The following is a 25,044-nucleotide window of genomic DNA, read 5'->3' on the forward strand; positions in this document are numbered from 1 at the left end:
TTTTGGACCCTCTTTGTAACGTGAATAGAAATAAGATGTTATTCCTGAAGTACACCTATTTCTGACTATTGAAAAATTTAGCTGTCTCAGGCACAGCCAAATCCAGGCCAACCCGGACCCTCCAGCCGCCTGTTGCCTGGTAACGACCGCCCTGGCCCCGCCCCTCGCCCTGGCCCCGCCCCACGCCCTGGTCCCCGCCCCGCGCCCTGGTCCCCGCCCCGCGCCCTGGTCCCCGCCCCGCGCCCTGGCGCGCGATCTCACAGCCTCCCTCCAGGTCCCGCCCCCGCGGCGCACAGTGGTGACGTGTAGAGTCCGAGACATTTCCGGCGCGCTTGGCCGCCGGCCCCGTTAACCGGCTGCGTGGGGCACGGCCGCCATGGCCTCTGTGGGGGTGTCTGTCGGCCGGCAGGCCGAGGATGCGCTGCAGCCGCCCGCAGAGCCGCCGCCGCCCGAGACGAAGCCGCTGCCGCCTCCGCAGCCGCCGCCGCCGGTCTCCGCGCCGCAGCCGCAACCGCCGCCGAGGCCTCCGTCCCCGGCCGGCGTGAAGGCGGAGAACTGCTCCTTCCTCCCACTGGTTCACAGCGTCATCAAATGGTAAGGCCCGGGCGGGCCCAGCCCGCAAGCGCCCCGCTGCCAGTCACGTTTCCGAGCTCCGGGGGCGCCCCGCGGCACAAAGGAGGAGGCCGGCCGGAGGGGAGCGGCCTCGCCGAGACCACCCCCCTGTCGTCCCAAGAGTTCTGCAGACTCTGGCCCTGGGAGTTGCCAGGCCCCGTGCTGGCAGGTCCCGCTACGGTCAGACCACTCGTGTGCAGCCTGGTGGCCTGAAGCCAGTCAGGCTTCTCTAAGCCTGTTTTCTCACCTGTAATTAGGGGTATAGTACTCACTTCGGCGTCTTTCCCAACAAATCCAACAGATGTGTATCGTATTCCGTGTGTGGCACACTGCTAAGTGCTGTGGGGTGTACAGGTGAAAGGGCAGACTTTTCACCCCCACGTTGGTAACCAGTTAGAAGGGAAGACATCGTGAGAGAGAATAACCCATAATGCAAAGAGATGATAGGGGTGATGATGGGAACATTACAGGAAATGGGTGCTGGCCGTCTGCCAGCGCTTTCGGTGCCCTAACATGGTGTCACGGGGTGATTGTCTCCTTTTGGCCAGTCTTCAGGTTACCTAACTTCAAACTGACCCTTAGAAGAAACACACACACACACACACACACACACACAATCTTCCCAATCCCCACATTTGCCCAAATTTTTTTTTTACGGTTATTTATTATAACAAAGTGTAAACCCCTGGGCTTAAAATTTTTATTCAGCCATTAAAAACCAAAACAAAGTAAATTACAACAAAGTTACTTTTACAGTAACATTCAAGTGAACATCAGTTGTGCTCCTGGATGTTTTGCTGAAATGGAATTGCTACTCGCAACATGAAAATATTGAAAATATTGTTACTGGCCCAGCTGTTTTTTTTTTTTTTTTTTGGGTTTTTTTTTTGCGGCACGTGGGCCTCTCACTGGTGTGGCCTCTTCCGTTGCGGAGCACAGGCTCTGGACGCGCAGGCTCAGCGGCTATGGCTCATGGGCCTAGCCGCTCCGCAGCATGTGGGATCTTCCCAGCGGTACGCGGGCTTCTCACTGTTGTGGCCTCTCCCGTTGTGGAGCACAGGCCCAGCGGCCTTGGCTCACGGGCCCAGGCGCTTCGCGGCATGTGGGATCTTCCCGGACCGGGGGACGAACCCGCGTCCCCTGCATCGACAGGCGGACTCTCAACCACTGCGCCACCAGGGAAGCCCCCAGCTGGGTTTTTTTTTTTGTTTTTTGGTTGGGTTGGGTCTTCGTTGCTGCACGCGGGCTTTCTCTAGTTGCCATGAGCGGGGGCCACTCTTCGTTGCGGTGCGTAGGCTTCTTATTGTGGTGGCTTCTCGTTGCAGAGCACGGGCTTCTAGGCACGCAGGCTTCAGTAGTTGTGGCACGCGGGCTCAGTAGTTGTGGTGCATGGGCCTAGTTGCTCCGCGGCATGTGGGATCTTCCTGGACCAGGGATTGAACCCGTGTTCCCTGCATTGGCAGGCGGATTATTAACCACTGCGCCACCAGGGAAGTCCCGCCACCGCTTTTCAAACAGCTGCAAAGCGTTTGTTCTCACAGTAGACCTTGAGTTCATCTGGCTTCACTTGGTGCGAACATACTGTTTATCGAGTAAGGCAGACTGTTCTGTCCTCATGAGCCTGTGATCATCAAGTAGCACTTCTAGGCTGCAGTGACATAGCAAACACAAACGCAAATGCAGACCCTGCAATCCCAGGGCAGTGCTTGATTATAAAAGCATTATCCAGATCAGCCCAAATATACGTATTCTGGTTTTAGGGAAAATATGGAAAAATGAAAATACATGGTGTATATTCTTGCACGCTAATAGAGCAGTTGGCTTGGGCTGGACTCGAAGATTGAGAAGTAACGTACACGAGAGAGAACATGGGCTTTGAAGTCAGATAGCCTTGAATTCGGGTCTGCATGCTGATGCTTGCTTGCCTTGTAATCTCAGTAAATACGTAGCCTTTCTAGGCTTTAATTTTTTTATCTCTAATATGTGAATAATAATAATAATGAACTTCAAATGGTGGGTTCAAATGATAGCTTTATGATGTACTGACCTTGGTGAAACAGCTGCTCTGAGCCTCTTTTTCTCTTGTGAACTGGGACTAGTAATACTTAAGTCATAAGGTTGTCGTGAGGCGTCTCAAGAGCATCCTCCTGTGAAAGGTGGCGGGTTGGCCACATGTGTTTGTCTCTGTTCCCTCTGAAAGCACAGTGAAGAGTGGTTTTAAAGCATAAAACCGAAAAGGACAGGAGAGGAGATGATTGCCACAAAGCGATGGCCAAGGGCCAGTCCACGTCCCAGTGCCAGGAACAGCCCAGAGCAGCTGCCTTTGGCCGTGGCCCCCTCCAAATCCCAGGAGATGGCACTGTCAGGGACCCCTGGTGAAGGGGGACTTAGAGCAGGAGGATTACCTGAAAGGCCATTTGGACACAGACCCCCTCAGTCCACTCCCCGATGCAAGCACACGGTGACGACCCTTCCACCTCAGCAGACAAGTAAAGGCGCACACTTTCCCAAGATTGTTTTTAGGAAAGAGTCAGCTGGAGAGTGTCTGGACTGGGGGACACCAGGCGTACTGCAGGACCTGAGGGAAGGGAGCCGTCCTGAGGAGAGGGCTGAGGGCAAGTCCACAGACTGGGTGTTGAGACCCAGCCCCCGCCTTCACCACCCCACACCCCCAGCTTCTAGACTGGCAGCCAAAGAAAACAGACTCTCCCGGATGTCCGATCCGGACACCCCAGAGACATTGAACTTAGTTCATTGTAAGAAAGTAGAACATCACTCATACTCAAGAGTTTCCACTCAGCCTTTTAGCGTTTCACTGTTTTGTTTTTTAATATTCTTCAGTGTTTATTTATACCCCATTTTTTACTAAGGGAAAATAAAACAGTTGTATCTTCTATTGCCATCAGCTTCCCCCTCCCCATCTGATCCAAACTGTAATAATCAGCAGTTTCCTTATTGTAAGGTTACATCTTTTTCTTCCTTCACTCAGCCTGGTGGAAGCAGTGTATTATACATGTAACCCAGATGGTGTTTACTCTTCAATATGTTGTTGGACAGCCAAAGCCACTAAGTATGAGAAGAAAACCCCGAGTAAAAAGGACGGGACTGAGCAGAAGAGTGGAAATCCAATGCGCACAGAGAGAAGGGAGGTGCGGTGAGCCTGAGGAAAGGCTGGGATCTGATTTTAAACACTGGGTCTCGGCATTTGTTTGAGCTGCTAGGCTACTGAGGGTCAGGGCAGTGAGGGGGAGGAGGCCTCGTGGAGCCTGGAAGGGTCAGAAGGCTTGTTGGGGGAGATGCCAGCAGCATGTCTAGAAGTATGAAAGGGAGGGGAGGTAGGTGGAGTAGGACAGGCTGCCGAGAAACATCCCTGACCCGTGGGGGGTCCGCGGTCGGTTTGGTGGAGCTGGAGCACAAATCCAAGGTAGAGAGGGAGTCGTGGTTGTCAGGCTGGTCTCACTTAGTGGAATTACCCGTCACCACGGGTACTTAAACCTTTGCAGGTCCCCCCGGGCGTGTTGGACGTGGCAGAGGCGGGTTGGGGGGCCTCACGCTGGGTCGGCCTTCACCTTCACTTGGGGCGCGAGGCTGGAGCTGGCCCAGGGGTCATCGAGGCCGGTCAGCAGGACCCCAAGCCCGCAGGGCCTCTTCCCACACACATGCCGGTTCCAGTCTGCCCGGCAATCCGCCAGCCGCGGCCTGGCCTTGGGTCCTGATGGCCAGGAGGTGACCCCACGACTCGCCTGCAGCAGCTCTGCCCTTCCCTGTCTTCTTTGCCGAATGCGAGTGAAAAGGCCAGGTGCCCAGATAAGGATTGTTGGTCGGCTGTTTGGAGGGGTTCTGTCCTGGCAGGAGAGCACGGAGCCCAGGAGGTCAGAGGCTGTTTGTGGGTGGTCCTGAGGTTGTGCGTACGCGCACGCGCGCGCACGAGTGTGAACTTGCCTGGGAGCCGAGGAGCCATCTGAAGTTTTTGAGCTCAGGCCTGGGTTTTGTAAAGCTCGATGGGACAGAGGGTTTTGGGAGGGGGAAAGGACTGGGTCCACAGGAATAGTGGGAGGAGGTGCAGGGGTGCCCTGAGGGGGGTGGCAGGTGGAGTGGCTGTGCTGGCGGGGGGCGGTGGGGCACACGGCACACAGTAGGTGTGGGATGTCATCGCCATTTGGATTGCAGGCGATCAGTTGCAAACATGCGCATACCTATCAACAGCCAAGTAATCTAGCCGTATAATCGTGTACATCTTAACATGGACAGACATCCAAGGTGCATTTTACATGAAGAAAGCAAGAATCAGAACCATGTGTGTAGTGTGGCCACAATTTTGTCAAAAGAAACAAAAGTGTGTGTGTGTTTGTGTGCTGCTATCTTGAAGCAATGTTAAACAATATGCACCACGTGTTAACAGAGCTTACCTGGGACAAGGGATTAGAGGGACTTCCCTTTTGTAAGCCTTGGTTGTCTGTCATTAAACATTTTTTTCCCTCAAGCCCTGTAACTGTCATAACTTAAAGGCCCTACTATTTTAGAAAGATGCCAGCCACTGACATTAGTGTGGGGAGAAGGCTGGTCCCAGGGCCGGTCGGCGAGGAGGACATTGGGGGTGTGGGGACATGGGGCCGAGGGGGTCGGAGGTTTTGAGGAGGAAGAGATAGTTTCCCATTTCTTTCCCGAGTCGGGTGCCACCAAGAGGTCAAAGAAATGCCTCTCGGATTTGGGAGGACGTGACTTCAGTGACCTGGTGGTTCCTTCTGCTTCTGAGTCACCAGTGGACACACCTGCCCAGCTGACGCCAGTTTGCACCTGCAAGTGAAGCATCGTTCTTAGGCTTACGCGCTAGACCTGTGCGGTGTGCCCGAGCCCGTGTCTCCCACCGGGCGCCGCCACGCCTCCCCCGGGCCTGCCCAGAGGACCGGCAGGAAGTGGCCCGTCACTCGAGCCGTGCGGTGGTGTCCTGAGCGCCCTCACCTTGCCCTGGTTTGTGGATTTTGTGCTTCTCCACCCAGCCTGGTCTCCTTTGTTTCCTTCTGAGTCAGGTGCCGACCAGCACTGGCCACAGAGGCGGGCCCCCTGGAGCTCCCGCTTGCGCTCTGGTACCCAGGCCATCTCTTCTCTCAGCTGGAGTCAGGGTCCCGCTGCCTCCCCCTCGGGCAGCCTGAGAAGCTTGCGCAGCCACCCCCCAGCTCAGCTTCCCTCTGGGTGGGCTTTGTACATGGCTCCTAATTTCCTCCCCTCCCTTTTTTTTTTTTTTTTCTGTGCCAAGGTGAAAAACAATATATCATAAATTTTATGTTTTTCCTACATGTTGGAGTCCTTCCCATTGGTATAGTTTTCATTCTTCCCTTTTTTTTTTTTTTGCATTTTTTTTGTTGAAGTCTAGTTGATTTACAATGTTGTGTTGATTTCTGCTGTACAGCAGAATGATTCAGTTACACATATATGTACATTTTTTTATATTTTCCATTATAGTTTATCATAGGATATTGAATATAGTTCTCTGTATTATACAGTAGGACCTTGTTATTTACCTAATTTTTATTTTATATATTTTTGTTTGTTTTTACCTTGTCCTTTGAGACTTGTGTGATGTAAATCAGTTTTCTTAAAACTATATTTTAATTTCAAAACTCCCTTGGGACTTAAATTCGTAACGATGTGTTAGCACATATGCCATCCAAGTGGAATGATTTCAGAAGCCCAAGTGGTGTCTGTCCAGGGTTGTAGATCTGAGCTGAGACATAAAAGAATTGGAATATAAGGTGCTCCCTCAAAGCTGGGGTAAGGTGCACCACTGATGGTGTGTGCAAATTGAGGGCCTCAAATGACAAGAGGAAATGTTTGGTTGGCCATTCATTCCCTAGAATAAACTATTGATTCTCCAAATCTTGCTTCCAAGTTCAAGCTATTGATAAATAGTGAGCAGGCCTGGTGCATCTCATTTGTCAGGAATGAGCTGTAACCGGCGGATCACCAGGAAAGATGGATATTCTGTCTGCGTAAGCAGAGAAATGATTAATAATAAACATGAACTGGCACCATCTGGGTTGAAATTTCCCATCAGGGATGAACGTTTATTAAAAAAAATAAACGATCATTGACAGTTTTCCCCTCTCACGCTACTCAGTGGGTGACTTTGAAAACAGCCTGTGAATCAGCTTTTAGATTTTAGTCTCAACTGCCTTGTTTTCAAAAGCTCATCCATCCATCTACTAACTTTCAAAAAATTTATAGGAGCAACTGACAGGCCGTTTCTTTGATCGTAGGTGAAGGTTTTTGTTCTTGTTGTTTGCTTTTAATTTAGTCATGACGGGGAGCGTGGGTCTCTGGGCAGCTAATGATAGCTGTGAGGTGAAGAGTACGATGCCGCCTTTAAAATGAGCGCGAGCGGGAGGCGGGGAATTGACACGAGTGTGGTGGGGGAGGATTTTCCCATAGCTGGTAACTAGTTTAAAATTTATGAACAGCTCTGTGGAAATTGGGGTGTATGTTAACAGGTTCAAGCATCTGAACATCAGCTAAAATTATCTTTTGCTCGTTGATAGTCTCCTGATTGGCCTGGAGTGTCTCAAATTGGAAAGGTGGTATTTCAGCAAGTGTTACCTGCTGTTTGTTACGTGACATTGGTAAGAGTTTCTCATTCACTCAGCAGACACTTAGGAACTTATCTGCCAGGCGTCCACTCTTTCAGCAGATGTTGCCTCAGTGTGTGCAGCGCCCATGGCCCGGGCTGGGGAAGCAGCTCTGCGGGAGGGCCCAGCGTCCGGCGGGCCCCTGCTGGGGGCCGGGGTGCCGGCTGCACAGGCAAGAACCCGCCCCGTCCCCCGGGGCGCGCAGCCCAGCCCAGCCGGGGACACAGGCGACAGGCGTTCTGACGTGGGGATGCGAGGATGGAGCTGTCTGGGCTGATGGTGCTAACACCTGCCCTCTGCCTCCGCAGCATGGACAAGGACAGCCCTGATGTCCAGCAGGACCTGAATGCCCTCAGGACCAAGTTCCAGGAGATGCGCAAAGTGGTCGGCGCCATGCCTGGCATCCACCTGAGCCCCGAGCGGCAGCAGCAGCAGCTGCACCGCCTCCGCGAGCAGGTCCGGACCAAGAACGAGCTCCTGCAGAAGTACAAGAGCCTGTGCATGTTCGAGATCCCCAAGGAGTAGATGAGCTGGCCTCCGGGACGAGGCGGGCACGGGCCTCCTGTCTTCCAGCCCTGTGGAGGGGGTCTCTGGTACTGCCTGCTTAGCTGAACGTGGCCCTGGCTGCGGAGCGGTGTGCGTGCTGGCTTCCCTGTGCGTCCTTGTGTACTGTCCCCACGGTCCAGATGCATAATGACTGTGTGCCTGCTGCCGGAAGGAGGAGGGCTCCTGAGGCCGGAGGGGCGGGGCCGCGGCCCGGCCTTCAGGCTGGGCTGGCAGATTCCGGGGCAAAGCAGGAAGGGAGGCGGCTGCCCTCTGCCCCTCCCCTCTGCTCCCGGCCCAGGTGGTGGGTATCCAGGTAGCCAGTGTTGAGTGAGCAGCAGGGTGCGTGGAGTCCACTGGACAGTTAGGCCTCCACTCACAAGGCGAGGGTTTAGGATAGAAAAAGGCCTTGGGAGAACGGCACTGTTCCTAAAGACTTGAGAGTGGCTTTTTGCTCTGGAATATTTGTTTCCTTCTGTGTTTGAGGGGTGGGTGTCACTGTCCGTGGGCTGCCCACCCAGAGCCCTGCCGGCAGCCCCGCCTCCAGGTTTCCGCGTCCCACATGTGGGTGGGTGGCAGAGACTCTTGCTCCTCTGTCCCTTGTCACCTTCAGGCAGCTCGTTTAGCCGTTTCATGCCCAAGAATGGCCAGACAGCCTCAGGCCACGTGGTCTCCAGGTGAACAGACCCCTCTTTCAGCTTCTCAGAGTCCTGTTCCTGGTTTAGCCACGACTTCCCCTCAGGCCTGCTCACTGCGTGCAAACAGGCGGTCATGATGTGCTCTCCGCTCAGAGCCACGGTTCTGATGGCCCTCGGGGTGGGGAGAATTACACCTGGCAGTCACGCGGCCAAGGCCTGGTTCATAGATGCTTATAAACACCTCTGTTTCACCTAGACAGACGTTGTGTCAGTGTGACCAGACTGAGGTAAGAGCGTCTCTTTCCTTCGCCTCTGAAGGATGCGGGACAGGTGGCTGAATATCATTTAGATCCAGAAACGGGCTCATAACCTGTGCTGACCGAGTCGGGGGCTTAACAGCTGCCTGCCACTTGGCAGGCATGTAGGTTGAAGATGTGTTGAGCAGGGGTTCTGTCCATGTCAGGCGTGTGGCGGGGTGTCAGGTTTCAGCGGCCTTGGCCAGAGGCGCAGGCTCTGAATCTCAGTGGGTGTCACCTGTTAGTCCAGCTCTACCATGGGGCTGTTATCAACTGCATCAGTTATTTTCTTGACGTTTCAGAGTAGTGTGTGGGCCGGTTTTAAGGCTCCTACCAAATACTGTGGGACACGGAGCTCAGAAACACCAGGCGGCCGGGCTCTCCCGGAAGGCTGCGGCGGACACGGGCTCCTCATGGGCCTTTCCTGTGCTCCAGAGTTGTGACTTGTGACACTTTTCAAGCGTGTGATTAAAAGAACTTGTGCTCTGCTGTCAGGACGCCTTGGGTTTGTACTGAGAAATTCACAGTAGGACATCCCCTTTGGATAGTTGAGAGGAAAACCTCTGCTTTGCTCAGAGGAGACAGAAGGAACTGTAGGCACCTCCACTCTGTGCCCCCGCGCCAGCCCCCAGCACACACGGCCACATCAGCTAGACCAATGTGAACATGGGCTGACCCTCCTGGGAGTGGCATCCATCCCCAGGGTGCAGCTGGCCCGGGGGCCCCCGGGGCTGCCATTCCTCTCAGAGGTGGGTTGGGCCCTGGTGGGGGGCAGTCCCCCAGAACGGTTGAAAGCCCTCCCCAGGACAGCACTGATGCCTCACTTGGATGCCTGTTGGCGGGCACCATGTAAGACGTCGCCCGTGGCCCTCACAGCAACCCCAAGCAGAGGCATCTGCTCTCTGTATTTCACAGGCGGAGAATTTGGGGCTTGCCAGGCGTCACTTGCCCCAGGTGTGCACAGTTACAAGTGGCGGAGAGAGCTGGGTCCCGAGTTGGGACTGGGTGCCCTCAACTGCTGAGAGGGGGTGCTGGACCCCACGTGGGTGGCGAGCGCTTCTTGGAGCCGGAGGGGCCGGGGCTGCTGATTGTGACTGGATCCAGGTGGCTAAGTGGCAGAGCCTGAAGCCGACTCAGGATGAGGGTCCTGCACAGAAGAGGGCCTGAGGGACCCCTTGAACTGTCTGCGGGTTCCAGGTTTGGTGACGCTTTGTTGCCCTGGGCCTGTGCTGAGTATAGGACGGCGCTGGCCGGTCCCGGAGGCCCTTGGGGCTGGGCCAGTGGGCAAACTAGGCAGGTAAACAGCTGGAAAGATGCATCTCTAGAAAGGACCCTGAAGTCCTTTATTTTTGTCCTGGCATTCTAAGGAGTGGCTCCCCAAACGGAAAGGCATCCAGTCATCTGGAGCCTTTTTGGAGCCTTTTCTCCCAGGAGGGCTGAAGCTATTTTCAGAAAGCCAGGATTATTTTCCAGCTCTGGGGAAGGGGAGTCTAATTCCACAGAAGTAGAAACCTGCCTCTCCCTTCTCACCCTTCCCCCTTCCACCTGTTTCTAAAAGCAGAGGAAGCAAGGTTTTCCATTTTAAGTTATTTTATTTTATATTAAAAAACCAGTAACAAGACTAAGTTCAAAGACACACACAGTACAAACACCTAGGTAAGATTTTGTTCACGTCAAATGGTGACACCAGAACTACTATAAAGTGCAAGTTTTATGTTTTGCTTTGTGCAGTTGCACACACATGTAAACAAGTCACTCCCTAGATCGGACCCCGCCCTCAGTTTCAGGCCAGCTGTCATGGCAACCCCCAATCACAGATAATACCCCGTTTTGTCCTGGCCCTCCAGCTGGCAGGACCCATTTCTGAAAGCCCAATGGTGGCTGATTAACTCCCATTCCCACCCCCATTCTTAGGTCTTTGTGAGAAACAAGGCAAATTCAACCTCTGCTGGGCGCGTGGGGCTAGCGGGCGCCAACGGGGGATCGGACGTGAGGGGAGCCCGGGCTCAGCTAGCTCTCTTTCCTTCCGGAGCAGATAATGGTCCCTTCTCGGTTTCTTTTGAGTCTCCCCAGTGAACAGGCTGGAGTGCTGGGAAGGAAGACGTCTGTCTGCGCGCGCGGCTCGGGACGCACGACCCGGACACTTGACTCTTGGACAAGAGGGTCTCCTGAGGCTCTGCGTCCGCGCGGGGCGGGAGTTCCTAGCTGATAACGCAGCGTTCCTTGTCCTTGGTCTGGCCGCCGCCGCTGGCCTTCTCGCGGATGTACATGAGATCGCTGTGCACGCTCGGCCTGCGCGCCCAGGGCGCCAAGATGCCGAAGGCGTCGTCCTGGTCGCCGCCCGCTCGCCGCAGCCTCTTGCCTCGCAGCGCCTTCTTGTGCAGCGACTCGCAGTGCTGCGCCGATACCCGGCGGTGCAGGTCCGGGCTCATCTCGCGCGGCAGGTTGGCCATGGCGAAGAGCGCGTGGAACATCTGGTCCAGGCGGCTGTTCCTCTTGGCCGAGATCTCGAAGTAGGCGCAGCGCTGGGGGTCGGCGCCCACCAGCTGCTCGATCTCGCGCTGCTCCACCTCCCGGTAAAAGTCCCGGTCCCCTTTGTTGCCACAGATGACCAGGGGCACGTCCACGTTCTCCTTGGTTTTGTTCTTGAGGCAAGACTTGGTGTCGAGGATCTGCCGCTTGAGCCTCTGCACCTCCTCGAAGGAGTCGCGGTTGTCCAGGCTGAACACGAGGATGAACACGTCTCCTACGGGGAGCAGAAAAGGAGAGGGTGAGGGCAGCCGCCAGGGGACAACTTAAGTGGGCTGACTTTGGGGCCTCCCGACGCCGGGGCTCCGGCCGCCGCGAGGATCGCGCCGAACTCTCCGCGGCCGCGCCTCCAGCCCAGGCGCCCGGGCGTCCGGGGACGAGGGGTCCCCGGCACTGCGGCGGCGCGCTCCCTCCCCTGCCCGCTGCCCGACCGCCCCGGCTCACCAGTGAGGATGGAGAGGCGCCGCATGGCGGGGAAGGGGTGGTTGCCGGACGTGTCGAGGATGTCGAGCTGGTAGATCTCGCCGCGGATGCAGTAAAACTTGCGGTGGAAGTCCTCGATGGTGGGCGTGTAGGCGTCCTCGAAGCGGCCAGTGAGGAAGCGCGACACGATGGCCGTCTTGCCCACCTTGGACGAGCCAAGGACCACCATGCGGTAGCAGTTCTTGGCCGGGATACTCAGTTCCGAGTCGCTCTGGCACATCTTTTTGATCATCGCGGCCAATTTCATTGAGCAGAGGGACCGCGGGGGCGGGCGCGGGGCCGCGAGACGAGCCGACTGTGGCTGGGGGAACGGGGCAGAGCGGCGGGGCCGGCAGAGCGTCTGGGCGGCGCGACTCGAGCTCGGGCTGCGGCTGCGCCTGGGCTGTAGCTCTCGGACGAAACCTCTGCCTCTCAGCGCCCAGCGACTGCCCTTATATGCAGCCCGCGTGGCCGCCCCGCCCCGCGCCCGCCCAGCCTCTGCGCGTCACGGTGCGCACGCCCGCGGGCCCCGCCGCGCGCTCCCTCCACCTCCGCGGGCCGCTGCCCGTTCCCGCCCGCGGGGCTCGGGAAGGAAACGGTCCAGGGTCTGCCTGCGGCTACGGGCGCGTGGACCCTGCGCTTCTCCGCTGCGCGGGGCTCAGCAGCCCTAAGGGCGTCGGGGACACAGTCCCGGCTGTGCCTCTGACCTGGGGCAAGGACCCCCCCCACTCCCCTGCCACCGCAGGACTCACACGCGCACACACTCACTTTCTTTGGGACGCAGTTTCCCCAGAGAATAACGACACTGGGCAGCGTGATGGCATGTGCTTGCCTGGTGCTAGGCACCGCGTCCGGGCTCTGCACGTCTTCTCACCAGCTCTGCGAACTGGCCCAGCGTAGGCCCCTTCGCGTCCCAGGCGGGTTTTGCTCCCGGGGGGCCGTGCTAACGCGAGGTGGGCGCCGCGCGCTCCGGCCGCCAGAGTGCAGCAGAGGCCCCGCCGCCAGAACGGGGAGCCGTGAGCGCCACGCTCAGGGCTGGAGTCCTCGCAGCCAGAACGTCCCGACCCCGCGTTCTACTGTAGGCTCAGCTCCTTTCTCCCAACCGAAGACCCGCTGGATCCTGGCAGGGGTTTTCAGCCAGAGGCTGTCCTGTCATCTTCCTGTCGGAGACTGGATGGACCAGAGGTTTGCCCTTAGTCAGTCTGAGGCCAATGTCCCCTCCCTTCCCCATAGCATTTTGTGCCTCTGGAGTCCTGTGGGCCAGCATTCCCATTTTGATAGTTGGGGGAGCTGGTCTCGAAGCCAGAGTGAGCCTGAATGCTGTGTGGGCATCACAGCAGTCTCCGGCCTTCTCTGGACCTCGGGTTCCTCTTCTGGAAGATGGCGGTCTGGCTCTGACTGGCTGAGAACTTGCGAACAGTGTAGGGGCAGGACCTAGTAATAACAACAATAGTAAATGACCCACGAGGCTGCAGGACAAACCGGGGGGGTGGGGTGGGGGCAGCAGGTAGATCAGTAACCAGGAGTGGGCTGCTGCAGAAAGGCTGGGGAAGAGGCTGCCGGAGCTGGCGAGCTCCGGCCTGGAGCTCATGGAAAAGCCATCGCTCCCCGTGGTGTGACAGGCGAGGCTCTCTGATTTGGGAGAAAGCCAGGGCTGTTAGCTGTTGCCACCCACCCATCCACGCAAGTCAGAGCTGTGGGCAATGCTGGGGTGCCAGCCCGCACCCCTAGTTGTTTACACAGGGCCTCTGGACTCTCATGGGCTTCTCGGCCAGCCCTCTATGACAAGGATTCCAGCAGAATCTCACACCCTCTGCAGGGGGGCCAGGAGAGTGTTTATTCCATGTATTCCATGCCAGGCATTGTTCTTAAGTTCTTCCTCGTGGCACCCGTGAGGGGTGGGAACTGTTACTCTCTCCATTTTACAGGTAGAGAAACTGAGGCAAGGGAAGTGACTTGCCCAGGGCCCACAGCTAGTAACTGCAGGGTCCAGGGTTTGAACACAGCTCTCCCTGGGGTGGTCAGTGGGCCAGGACCCAGCCTAGAGTCAGAGCCTCCCTCCCCCCACCCCAGGTCCGGCCCCTTCCAGCTGGTGACAGTGGTGGGTACTGAGCCCAGCCTGGGTTCTCAACCTTCGATTCCTGGCACCTGGGCCCATCCCCACCCACAGATGCCAGGTTCTAAGACTTGTTCTCCCAGGTCAGCCAAGTTCATTAGGCCCTGAGCACACCTGTCGTTCTTTCCGCCAAAGTGTGCCCCCCCCCACCATTGCATTAGTTCTAGGTTGTCCAGGTTTACGATGCTACCAGTGATCTCTCTTCCTGTGCTTGAGCGCCTGCCTGTATCATTTCCTTGCAATGAAGCAATTTTCCAGCTCAGAGTGGAATGGGGAACCTCTTAAACCATTTGGCCAAACGTTGGGGGTGGGCTGGGGTCGGACAGCTGGACCCCAAGGCAGGAAGTGTCCACCACAGCCTGGTCTGCTGGCACAGAGTGGTTTAGAAGGTTCTTGAAAGCCGTGTTTGAGGAGTGCCAGGCAGGCCCCGTCAGGGGGCGTGTGGATGGATGCTTGTGCTGAGCGCCAGCCTGCCGCCCGAGCCCACCCCCAGCAGCTCCTCGCCCAGAGAGTCTTGTGTCACCGCGGCCCACAGCCACACCTGACAAAGAGGACAGGGCTGAACGGAGCTGGGTTTCCCCTCTGACCTCGCTTCCTCGGCAGTTCCCTCCTCAGCTGCGGGCTGCTCCCATCACAGCCGACCCTCCCCACTCCAGGCCCATCCCTCAAGGCGGCGTGACCCGCGGGGTCAGAGGCCCGGAGGTGCTTGGTCTTGCCCTGACAGAGGGAGGGCTTAGGCCATGGGGGCCAGTGCGTCCTTGAAGGCTAGGGAGGATGTGTGTGCAGCGGTGCCCGCGGAGGGGTGAGCTTCCTGTCCCTGGAGGTATGCGAGCAGACGCGTTGGGTAAGATCAGCCTCCATGCCTCCTGTGGCCCCTCGAGCCCGGAGACCTCTGGAACCCAGACACCAAAGGGCACCCTTGAGGCGCTCCATGGTGGGGTGGGGGCCCAGCAGCTCCGGTGCCCAGGGCGGGCACGGCTATGGCAGCCACTTCACAGGTGAGAACGCAAGGCTCAGGGCCAGGCACACAGATAGAGTACACCCGTCTGCCATCTTGAAGGGAGGAAAGGCGAGTTCTGTGCCCTTGGAGGGCTGGGGGCTGTGCAGGGGAGGCTGGGCCCAAATGCGGGTCCTGCCCCGTCCCTGTGGCTCTGTGGTGAGGCCCGGCAACCGGCCCCGGATGGCCCCACAGCTGCTCCTTGTGGCCACACGAGGTCCACGAGGGATTAGGAGAGAAATGTCAGTACCCAGAGACACCAGGTTCGGCAGGGGGGGTGGGGGAGGGCCCAGTGCTTCCGACCCAGGAAGCCGAGGCAGGGCCGGTCCCGCCGGCCCCCCACAAGGGGCAGAAGTGGGGTGAGGCTGGTGGCACAGGAGGCCCAAAGGCCTGGGCAGTCCCCCCCCATTCGGCGTGGATGGCGGCACCGCTCCTGGCTCACGGATCCCCTCCCAGACCCCAGCCTGCCCCTCCCCGGCCTGGACAGACAGAGACCAAGGTGGGGCTGGGGTCAGGCGCCTTTATTGGTCAGGACGTGGTGGGTGGCAGGGGGCTCTGGGGCCACAAGGCGCCTTCCAGGCCCCCAAGCCACGTTTCCAAGGCACTGGACGGCCCAGGCTGGGCACCACTCTCCCCCTCCCCTCGAGGGGCGTGTGCTCGGGGCAAGCCCGAGGTGGGGACCCTCACGGAGTGGCCGTGGGCCGTCAGCTCCTCTTGTGGGCCTGGGAGGCTTTCTGCCGGTAGATCTCAGCGGTGAAGGGCCTGCGGGGGTGGGAGAGAGGCTCGCTCAGCGGGCGTCGAGGTTGACGCTGCCACCCAGGCCCCCCACCCGGCGTGGACGGGGTGAGGGGTCCGTGTGGGAACAGGAGGGTCCAGCACCACCTGCCCGGCACCCGGGCCACCCTGTGCCCGCTCTCAGCTGCTCGTCTGCCACCCTGACGGTGACTCGGCGTGGCCAGCTGCCCAGGCCCCAGGAAAGGCCTTGGAAGGAGAGGCAGGGCTGGTGCTGGTCACGCGGACAGTACACGGCAGCCCCGGCCCCGGCCCGAGACGGCGCCTACTCACTCCTCGTACAGGATGGCGACTGTGTAGGTGAGCGCCACCACCGTGGTCAGCAGCAGGCCGGCGGGGCTGGCGTGCCTGCGGGGAAACGCAGGTCAGGGGCAGGCCCGGGTCCAGCCTTCTCTCAGACCGGGGTTCCACGGTCCAGGCCCTGACCCGGGGACTAGCTCGCCGCTGCCCGTCCAGGCCTGGCTCCCTGTCCACAGGCCTCCAGCCCCAGTCAGGAGCTCAGAACAGTGAGGAGGACGGAATGGCTGGCCTCCCCAAATCACTTGAGTGGTCAGCGTGCCTTCTGCACAGGAGGCTGTCCCAGGGTAAAAAACGCTCTCCCTGCCCACCAGAGGCGATGTTCTCAGGCTGTTTTCTAGAAGTGGGTCCAGGACCGCCAAAGCCAGGCGAAGCGTCCCTTGGGCCCCTTCACGGGCTCTCTCCTGGTGACTGCTGTGGGGGCTGAGCCCCTGCATAGACAGCTGGGGAGCAGAGAGGTGGGGGAGCTGGCTGGTGGAGCCCAGGAGCCAGAGGGGAACGTGAGCCCCAGGCCAGGGGCCCCGAGGCACAGGGGCTTGAAGACACACGAATACCCTTTGGGGACCCTCTGCCCTGCCCACTCCCCTCCCGCTGGGACCTCACACTGTCCATCTGGGGGCTCCAGCAACAGTGAAGGGTAAGTGTCCCCTATGAAACCGCCAACTCCCGTTCCATGGGCTCCATTTAAATCAAGCTTGAGAGGTGGACTGGGCCACTTGGCCCTTGGCACTGCCACGTGGAGATGCCTAGGCCACAGATGCTTTGGGGCTGAAATGAGATCTGCCCTCCTGAGGCTCTCCTCACTGGCCCCGGTGCTGTTTCCTGGAGTGGGCAGGGCTTCCCCCCGCACAGCCAGGCAGCCCCGGTGCCGGGGAGGGGCAGGCTGGACCCCCCGCCAGGGGACCTCAGGGCCAGGGCTCTGTGGCCACCGTATCCCTAAGGCTGACGGCCCCTGCCTGGGAAGCCGAGTTAACTAGGCTCTACGGAGGCGAGGGTCGGGGCAGCCGGCGCCTGGTCAACCCCGACACGGGCCCTTCTCCGTTCCGTCCACGTGAAGTTTCCCACCTTCCAGGACCTGTCACACCTAACAACCTATGTGGAGATGGTCATCCCACACTGCAGATGAGGAAACTGAGGTCCACACTGACCCACATGCCAGAGCCCAGGCCTGGCCCCGAGCCTGGGGCAGTGGTGGGGTTGGTCCCAGGGACCCGGCTGTGCATACTGGGGAGGGGGCGTCTCACTCGGGCTGACAGGCCCAGAGAGAGAAGGCCCGGTTCCTGGTGCCCCCAGAATCCTGCTGCTCTGGGCCTTCTGGGGCTCCCACACACCTGGTTGCTTGGGTACCGGGAAGGCCCACCTGTGGGGCCGCAGGTCGGGGACAGATGGGCTGCGGAAGGCCTGGGGCAGCCCTGCTGGGTCAGCGTCTGGCGCCCCGGGTAATGGCTTGTCTCTAATGCGCTCTCGGACAGAGGGTTCCATCCCCAGCACAACCAAGGCCCCCTCCTCATCACTGCATGGCTGCTGTCCTCCTGAGGGGTCTGTGGGAGCCTGGCCTGACAGCCCTGAGGAGGCAGCGACCTCTGACTTCTGGGTGCCAGGCACTGCTGGGGCACAGAGAGGACCCACTGTGTGGTTCTGCCCTTGGAGGCCCCGTCTGAGCACAGAGGAAGGACCTGTGTGTGTGAGAGAGTGTGTGAGAGTGTGAGAGTGTGTGTGTGTGTGTGTGAGAGAGAGAGAGAGTGTGTGTGTGTGTGTGTGTGTTGGGGGCATGTGGTCAGGGAGGACTTCCCGGAGGAGGGGACATCTCCAGTTGGGTTTGGGAAGACCCAAGTGGGAGGGAACATTGGGTGTGCTAGCAGGGCAGGCTGCAGGGGGACCTGCATGGGGTTCACCCTGCCAGTCTCATGTGGGAGATGCTCCGGGGAGTGGGTAAGTCAGGGATGTGAAGCCTGCCCCCACTGGATCCCACTGCCTGAGTCCAGGTGAAAAGGGCCAGGCTGAAGGCAGGTGGGCGGGGGCTGCCTGGCCTGAAGTGGGGCTGGGGTTGGGGGGTGTCCCGCAGACCCACACATGCCCCTCTAGCTCCTCATCACTCAAAGCCCAGTGATGGATCCCGGGCCACCCCCGAAGGTGGGGCTGGGAGGGGAGTCTCGCTCCAGGCCTTCCACCATTGATTCATTCCTTTGGGTCCCGTTGCCCTTCTGGTCTCTGGGAGCACTGGTAACCTAGGTAAGTGGCTTTCAGAGTTCAGCAACAGCACAGCACTTGCTCCCAAGACAACTTTCTACGGAAGAAGGTCCTCATCCAGAAAATGGACAAACGGGAGCTGCTCTGGGGGGCAAGCGGCCTGATGTCCTGTGCCAGCCTCGACGGCGGGTCGCTTGCTGGTACCCACAGCCGGCGCCGCAGACGGAGGTTGGCACGGGGCCTCATCCGCAGGGCGCGGATCCCTGCAGCCTGGCCGTGGGCAGGGAGCCTCCCAGCCCAAACGTTCCAGCACCGAGTCAGCAGCCTGCAGGCCCCGAGCTAAGAACAGCTTTTACAGTTTTAATTGTTTCCAAAAATCAAAAGAATATTTTGTGACTCGTGAAAATTACGTGAAATTCTAATTTCGGTGTCCATGAACAAAGCAGTAGGGCCCCCCGGCCACGGCCATTCCTTCACCTGCCTGCAGCCCGGGGACCTCCCACTCTTGTAATAGGGAGTTTACCGACCCCTGTTCTAGGAAGGGGACCCTGACCAGTGCCCCGGGCTCCACGGTGGCACGAGAGCTGACCCATCGCCCAGGGGGCACAGAGGGAGCCCGGGACTTACATGATGGCCCAGCCCAGGTAGTTGGCTGTGCTGCCCCAGTACATGGGGTTGTCCAGGACGCTGAACGGGAACGTGGTCACTCTGGCCTCCTTCAGGATCCCAAAGTAGTCTCCTGTGCACAGGCAGGACGGGGGCGGGGGGAGGTCACACCCTGGCCACCCCGTCCCAGGCCAAGGGGCCTGGGGTCCCCAGGGGCCGAGGCACTGACTGAGTCTCCGCGCCCACCTGCTCCTGCCTCTGTGCCTTTGCACACGCCGTCCCCCCTGTCTGGGTGCCTGTTCCCCGCTCCCTGCACACCTCTCCTCTGCCGTCTCCCTCAGCTCACATCCCCTCCTGTAGACCCTCCCCCCCACACCGTCCAAGGCAGGCCTGCCTGCTATTCACTGTCTCTCCATCTCCGCCCTCCACCCCCCGCCAGGCTGCCCCCCACCCTGGGCTCCAGCAGCCGGCCTGGAGCGGCTCACAGGGGAGCGTGTGGCCGCCCCGAGAAGCCTCCCCTAGAGGCGTGAGGCACAGGTACAGTGTGCGGCGCAGCACTGCTCACTAAGGCCCCCTCTCCCCGACGTCCCTTGAGCTCCAGGCACAAGTAGGGCAGGAGGAGTGGCAGCGGCGTCATCGCTGTCTGGGGACAGAGGGCTCGGGGCCGGGGAGCCGCGGGAACTTTTCTTCCCAGTGGCACAGAGACCAGCTTTGGGGTGACTCACGGAGGGAAGCGGCTGCCATGCCCTACATCCCAGAGCCCGTGGGCCCCTTGAGTTTCCACACCGTTTCTCTGCGGCGGCAGCGGCTGGTTATCTGGGCCCTTCCCCATCCCTCCTCCAGACCCTGCACTGCCCCCGCCCGCCGCCCTCTGCTCTGGGGCTGCTCACCCCAGCTCTCCTGACCTGAGGCGACAGCACCACCCTTCCCTCCCCCTCCATGAGGCCCACACCGTGGTGCCCACCTCCTCCCTGCCCCCAGCCCGCCTCAGCCACACTGGTCACCTCCTCTTTGCTGGGAGACCACGCCTGTGGCCCCCTCCTCCCCGGGAGTGACACCTCAGTCCCCTGCATGGCTCTCGGGACGCGTGTGACGTGGCCCCCGGCTGGCCTTCCACTCTGGCCCCACTGGCCGTTGCACACCAGCCACCCTGCCCTCCCGCCCGCGGCCCTGCGCCCCACCCCTCCGGTTCCGCCTGCACCTGCACACCCTCCTCTAGCACCGGGCTCCCTCCAGCTGCTGCCAGGTCCTCGCCCAAGTGCTGGTCCCCAGAGGACGACAAGTCTCATTTGCCTTCCGAGGGTCTTCTGTGGGACCCCTGCTGCAGCCCGCAGAGCCCCAGGCCGCCCCAGGCACTGCAGGAAATGGAGGCCAAGACTCCACAGCTGGCTGGGGCGAGGGGAGGAGGACCCAGGAGCCCCTGATCAGGCCATCAGAGCCGGGTCACCTCCCTGTGCCCCGTGTGCCCGGAGGGCACTCTCTGCAGCAGTGGCCCCCTCCCCCTCCACCAGTCCCAGGGCTGCCCTGGCCCCTGCAGCCCCCACCGCGCCCCCGGGCTGCTCCCCTTCCTGAGCTTCCAAGCTGCTGGGAGTTGACGTCAGGACGACACCCAGCCAGGCCAGCACTGGGCTCCCAGCCCCGAAGCACTGGAGCCGCAGGCAGTGGGGAAAGCAGAAGGTGCAGCGCCCCCCATGGGCTGCCAGCTCTGGCTCCTTCCCGGCGGCCAAGCAGCTGGATGGGGTTTGACAGCCCGGCCTCCCAAGCGGAGCACGGCACACCAAGGCCTGCAGGAGCAAAGGCGGCCTGGAGCTGGTGGTAGCAGGGCCCCGGCCCCCCACCCTGGGGGTCTTACCTAGGAAGGTCCCCGTGAAGCCCAGAGCCAGGAAACTGGAAAAGACAAACACGCCGCCCACTCCCAGGAGTGCCAGGCCCACGCGGTAGGCCAAGGGGTTGTCCAGGCTCTGCATCCTGGGCTGGCTCAGCATGGCCTGTGTGAAGCTGTGGGGCAGGGGACGGGAGAGACAGGTCACTGCTGTGCAGAGGGGCCACCCTGCCCTTCCCGCCCCCAGCCCCTGGGGCCCCCAGAGTAGCCGGGCCAGGGGTGTCAAACTCGGGGCAAGGCGGGTGCCGAAAGCGAGTGAAGTGGGCTGCAGGGGGGGGCCGCCCGAACTACATTCAGCCCGTGGAGAACAGCGGCGCCTCCTGCCCCAAACATCTCCCTGGCCCCAGCCCATGCCAGGCAGAAGGGGTCCCAGTACGAGTTCAGCAGCCAGAGGAAAAGCAGCCCCCTCCCCTCGCCTCCCCTCCCCGCAAAGGTAGAAGGGGAGCAGGGACAGGGAGAAGCGTCTGTTTGAACAGCAAACAGGACGCCGTGGGCAGAGGCCTGCACGGTGACCTGCCAAACAGTGGCACACATGTGTCAGGGCACACCTGGCCACCGGTCACGCTGCCCACACCCCCTGCTCTCCACCCACCCCTCCTGCTGCCTGGGCTCAGGGTCACCCTGCGGCTCCAGGCTGAGCCGCTGGGGTTGGCTTAGGGCCGCGCACACGCGGTGTCGTGCTAGGTGGCCGAGCCGTGCCCCCCTCCCCACCCCCAGCTCCGAAAGACCCGCAGCCTCCGCCCCCTCCCCCTCTCCTGTCTGCAGGCAATGGAGTGGGAGGGGCCGGGCGTGCGCAGCAGGTGGGCCCTGGCTCCTTGGCCACCAGAGTGCTAGGGACCACGCGGCACAGCGAGTGTGTGTGAGCGTGAGTGGGGTGGGGGAGGCGCTCAGGCCTCCACGCGGATGACCCTCTTCCGCTCAGCCCCCGCCCAGGCTGACCCCCGACCCCCAAACCTAGGGCAGCGAGGCATGCCGGGCCCCCTCTGGCCATCGCTAGGCCGCCTGCAGCCTGGTGCACCCACGGCCCCACGTTCTAGCGGGGGGCACTGCACGGCGGCCCAATGCAAGTGCCGTGGGCTCGGGCAGAAGAGTGGCACGGGGTTCAGACAGACCTGGGCGACCCAGGCTCAGTTTTCACCCCTGTGATGGTGACACTGGGAGGTGTGTGACCCGCTGGGCTCTGCCCACAGGGCTCAGGGACAGCTGGAGGGACAGGGGAGTGAACTGAGGGTGACAGCATGAGATGAAACGGGACAGGCACGCTGGGCGGGGCCAGAGCTGTGATCCCACGGGGGAGACGCAGTTTCTTTGGGGGGTTTTCTGTGCTGGGGGTGCGAGTGGAGAGGCTCATCCATGTCTCTAGTTCTGCTTTTAAAACCTGGACTGAGCTTTTGGTCACCAATGTGACAAAGCTGTCTGCATTCTGCTCCCCAGAAACCCCGGAACATGGGTGGAGGTGGGGAGGGGTGTCCCGCTCGGCGCCCATTTCTGTCCGCAGCCGATAAGCCCTGGGAACCCCAGCCGCTCGGGGACGTGGCCGCGACACCGTCTCGGGCTCGGGGCACTAAGCCCCCCGTTCTTCAACCCACACCAAGCAAAACTGTCCACGAGAGTAGCATCTGACAGGCTCACTTGTTTTTTCTTAATACACATTAAAATAAGCACATAACCACAAGATCAAAACAAATGTTCACACGGGTAACACTTTCCACCTGTGAAAAATCAGGTGGAATTTAGGGCTCCGATGGTGTACTGATTCGGTACATTTGATCAACACATCACCTTTCCAAAGCGTTCCCCAAACCCATCACAGCCAAGGGGGGATCTGTGGTCTTACAAATCCGCCCGGTTGGGGAAAGGAAAGGGGAGGGGCCCAGGCCGATAACCAGGCTCACCCTGCTCTGCATAACCCCACAACCCCTCCCCTGGAGGGTGGGCTGCCCTGTGAACACCAGGGGTGCCAGTACCTGGTGGTGCGAGGTCAGGGCGTTTCACCAAAAAGGTTACCCTGGGGCCCTTTCAACGAGGCTCTGGAGGTCAGAGAGACTCTCCCACGGGCCTGGAGGAAGGCGCCCGCCCTGCTGTGGGGAGGGCACAGACTCCAGGATGAGGGCCTCGGTCCTGCAGCCACAGGAGCTGAGTCCTGTCCCCCGCCCATGAGCCTGGGGGAGGCCCCACCCGATCTCTATGTGCTCCCCCCTGCACCGGCTGCCCGGCCTGCTCTGCAGTGAGCTGTCCCCGTCTGTCTGGCCCGTTCACTGTTCCTTCGTGCGGCCGCTCGGCCATCAGACCCGTCCTGACCGTGTCCTTGAGCAGCTCCAGCTGGACTCTGATGCAGCAACGGCTGGCACCCAGATGGCCACAGGGACAGAGCCACCCGTGCTGACACCCCGCCGGTGCGCCGGTCCACACGCAGGGGCCTGCCCCCAGGCAACGAGCACACAGGTGTGGGGGGAGGCTTGCTCCCCCCAGCACAGCCCGGCTCCTGCCCGCTGCGCCTCAGCCCGTGACTGACCGACACCCATTCACGTGGTGAGGTCCTGAGCATCACAAAACTATACCTTAAGATGGCTGAAACGGTCAATTTTAGTAATGTGTGTTTTACCCCCCCACACACACACACACACAAAACCCACCTGCAGGAACCACATAAAGCGACAGGTGAAGGGTGCTAGGGAAGGGGGTGGGACTCCCACAGCTCCTCCGCAGAGCCTCAGCCAGACCACCCAGACCTGTCAGCAGGGGGCAAACGGGAGGAGGACCCGAGAGGGGAGAAGAAACAGGCCTGCGGGGGGCGGGGGGGCGTCCTTTCCCCCCAAATTCCCTGGGTGGCCAGCTCAGCCAGGCACCAGGCCTGGCCGGCACTGACACAGGGGCCTGGGCGGTGGGGAGGGCGCTGGACCTGGGGTCATTTCCTCTCAGGCCTCCTAAGGGCCCAGGACACAAGAAGAAACAGGAGGGACAGGAAAAGGCCGTCGGCCCTCGGGGCTTGGCCCTCAGGGTACAGAAGCAGGACGGACAGGGAGAGGGGCTCGTCTAAAGCCGCCTGCCGCTGCCGAGCGCTGGCAAAGGGGAGGCTTGGGTCGGGGCCCCAGGGGGGGCCCCCTTCAGCCCTTGGGCCGCCGGGCTTTCCATGGCCTCACCCTCCGCCCCTCTGCTGCCACGGCCCCCGCCTGGCTGCCCACCTGGGCGCAGCCCACCTGCAGGGCGGGAGGGACTGTCGGCCTCCACCCCGCAGAAACAGCAGCTGGGGCTGGCCCAGGGTTCAGGGCCAGCAGCTACCGGGCTGAGGAGAGCCCGACTGGGGTGTTCTCCTGACATCTTGGACTCAGGAAGCCAAAAGCGCAGAAGCCTAGAACTGGAAACAACACATTACGTTCGGGGAAAGGCAGCAGGTCCTGATCCTGAACAGACTGATGTTTTGGGAGCTCGAAATGCCTCCTCGGTGACTGCCAGGAAGAAAGCGGCCGCAGGGATGGAACGTGCCCACTCAGGCACTCACGCATTCGTTCACCCATTCATTCACTCATTCACTCATTCAGGAGGGCCAGAGTGTCTGCAAAGGCTCATTAAGGGAAGAAAACAGGAAAAAAAAAAGATCAATCGAGCCGAAGGGTAGCACCTGGGCTGGCCTGCAGCCCAGGTGGGGCCGTTTGGGTCTCCTACCCCCGCCCCCCCCGCAGGCTGAGTTTCCAGAGAGTAACTGGGGGAGAAAGGCCGGAGTGCAGCACAAACGCACCAGCAGCCAAGCCCGCGGGAGGGTTTCAGGAGCCGACACAGAGCCCGCCGGGCTGTCCCCACCCCCACCCCCCAAGGTCACTGCTCGCTGCCCTCCGTGCGGGCACCTCTCAGCCAGCAGAGCCGGGCGGGCGAGGTTAGCCCAGCTCAGAGCAGCCCCTGCACAGTGAAAGCCAACAGTCCATCCATTCGCTACCTGGTCCAGTCATCCATTTGCGCGCACCACCCCGCAACAGCTCGCGGCTCCCGTTTTCCTTCCGCGTCCCGGGTGCCGCCTGACCCCCGCATGAGCCTTCCCGGGCAGCTGGGACTCTCGTGGAGGGGACGGGGTTCCGTGTGGTCGGGCTGCCCCTCCCGCAGGCGCGCAGGGTGGGGGGCGGGGGCCTTACCAGTGGGAGCGCAGCACGTTGAGAAGCAGGATGGCGCCGCCCAGGGTGCAGCAGGCCAGGTGGGGGGACCCGAAGGCCCCGCTCAGCTTTCGGGTCTTATGTTCCCATCTCGCGACCTACAGAGCGGAGAGAGAAGCAGCCTGCGCGTGAGGCCTGCGCGGAGGGTCACGGTGCAGGGCGGGAGCGGAGTGGAGGGGGTCAGGAGGAGGGGGCATGGGGGGATGCGGCTGGCAGCCGGAGGGTCTCAGCCCAGCCCCGTGGGGCGTCCACCCTGCGAGTCCTGTACGGATGGACCACAAGGTGCTCCCGGAAGCAGCCTCTCCCGGCAAACACG

At 60.5% G+C, this 25,044-nt stretch overlaps 3 protein-coding genes across 6 annotated transcripts in view; 1 reads left to right on the forward strand and 2 right to left on the reverse strand.

Annotated features, from left to right (window-relative positions):
* The first annotated feature begins 376 nt into the window (after positions 1 to 376).
* Positions 377 to 7,760, forward strand: MED9 (mediator complex subunit 9). The gene is made up of 2 exons (XM_007448368.1): positions 377 to 594; positions 7,544 to 7,760. The coding sequence occupies exons 1-2, from the start codon at positions 377 to 379 to the stop codon at positions 7,758 to 7,760; spliced, it is 435 nt and encodes a 144-aa protein (XP_007448430.1).
* A 3,107-nt stretch (positions 7,761 to 10,867) lies between these two features.
* RASD1 (ras related dexamethasone induced 1) lies at positions 10,868 to 12,026 on the reverse strand. Its single transcript, XM_007448369.1, has 2 exons — positions 11,686 to 12,026; positions 10,868 to 11,458 (listed from the first exon to the last, which is right to left on the reverse strand). The coding sequence occupies exons 1-2, from the start codon at positions 11,969 to 11,971 to the stop codon at positions 10,914 to 10,916; spliced, it is 831 nt and encodes a 276-aa protein (XP_007448431.1). The 5' UTR covers positions 11,972 to 12,026; the 3' UTR covers positions 10,868 to 10,913.
* A 3,298-nt stretch (positions 12,027 to 15,324) lies between these two features.
* PEMT (phosphatidylethanolamine N-methyltransferase) overlaps positions 15,325 to 25,044 on the reverse strand; it is a 48,631-nt gene continuing 38,911 nt past the window's right edge. For 2 of the 4 annotated variants that reach the window (XM_007448373.1, XM_007448370.1), the window contains exons 3-7: positions 24,711 to 24,826; positions 20,554 to 20,699; positions 18,723 to 18,834; positions 15,882 to 15,956; positions 15,521 to 15,578 (exon numbers count right to left, since the gene is read on the reverse strand). In XM_007448373.1, the coding sequence (XP_007448435.1) occupies positions 15,521 to 15,578; positions 15,882 to 15,956; positions 18,723 to 18,834; positions 20,554 to 20,699; positions 24,711 to 24,826 (507 nt within the window). Of the gene's footprint in view, positions 15,579 to 15,881; positions 15,957 to 18,722; positions 18,835 to 20,553; positions 20,700 to 24,710; positions 24,827 to 25,044 lie in introns of all 4 variants that reach the window. The other 2 variants (XM_007448372.1, XM_007448371.1) reach the window with 2 other exon arrangements.

This window comes from Lipotes vexillifer, unplaced genomic scaffold (genome assembly GCF_000442215.2).
Source record: "Lipotes vexillifer unplaced genomic scaffold, Lipotes_vexillifer_v1.1 scaffold533, whole genome shotgun sequence".
Classification (NCBI taxonomy): Eukaryota; Metazoa; Chordata; class Mammalia; order Artiodactyla; family Lipotidae; genus Lipotes; species Lipotes vexillifer.

What these genes read in the sequence shown, in the direction of transcription:
- MED9 (XM_007448368.1), top strand. Translation starts at nt 377, where the DNA reads ATGGCCTCTGTGGGGGTGTCTGTCGGCCGGCAGGCCGAGGATGCGCTG. An exon ending in GTTCACAGCGTCATCAAATG is followed by an intron (nt 595 to 7,543) that starts GTAAGGCCCGGG and finishes CTGCCTCCGCAG; the next exon opens with CATGGACAAGGACAGCCCTG.
- RASD1 (XM_007448369.1), bottom strand. Translation starts at nt 11,971, where the DNA reads ATGAAATTGGCCGCGATGATCAAAAAGATGTGCCAGAGCGACTCGGAA. An exon ending in GCGCCTCTCCATCCTCACTG is followed by an intron (nt 11,459 to 11,685) that starts GTGAGCCGGGGC and finishes TGCTCCCCGTAG; the next exon opens with GAGACGTGTTCATCCTCGTG.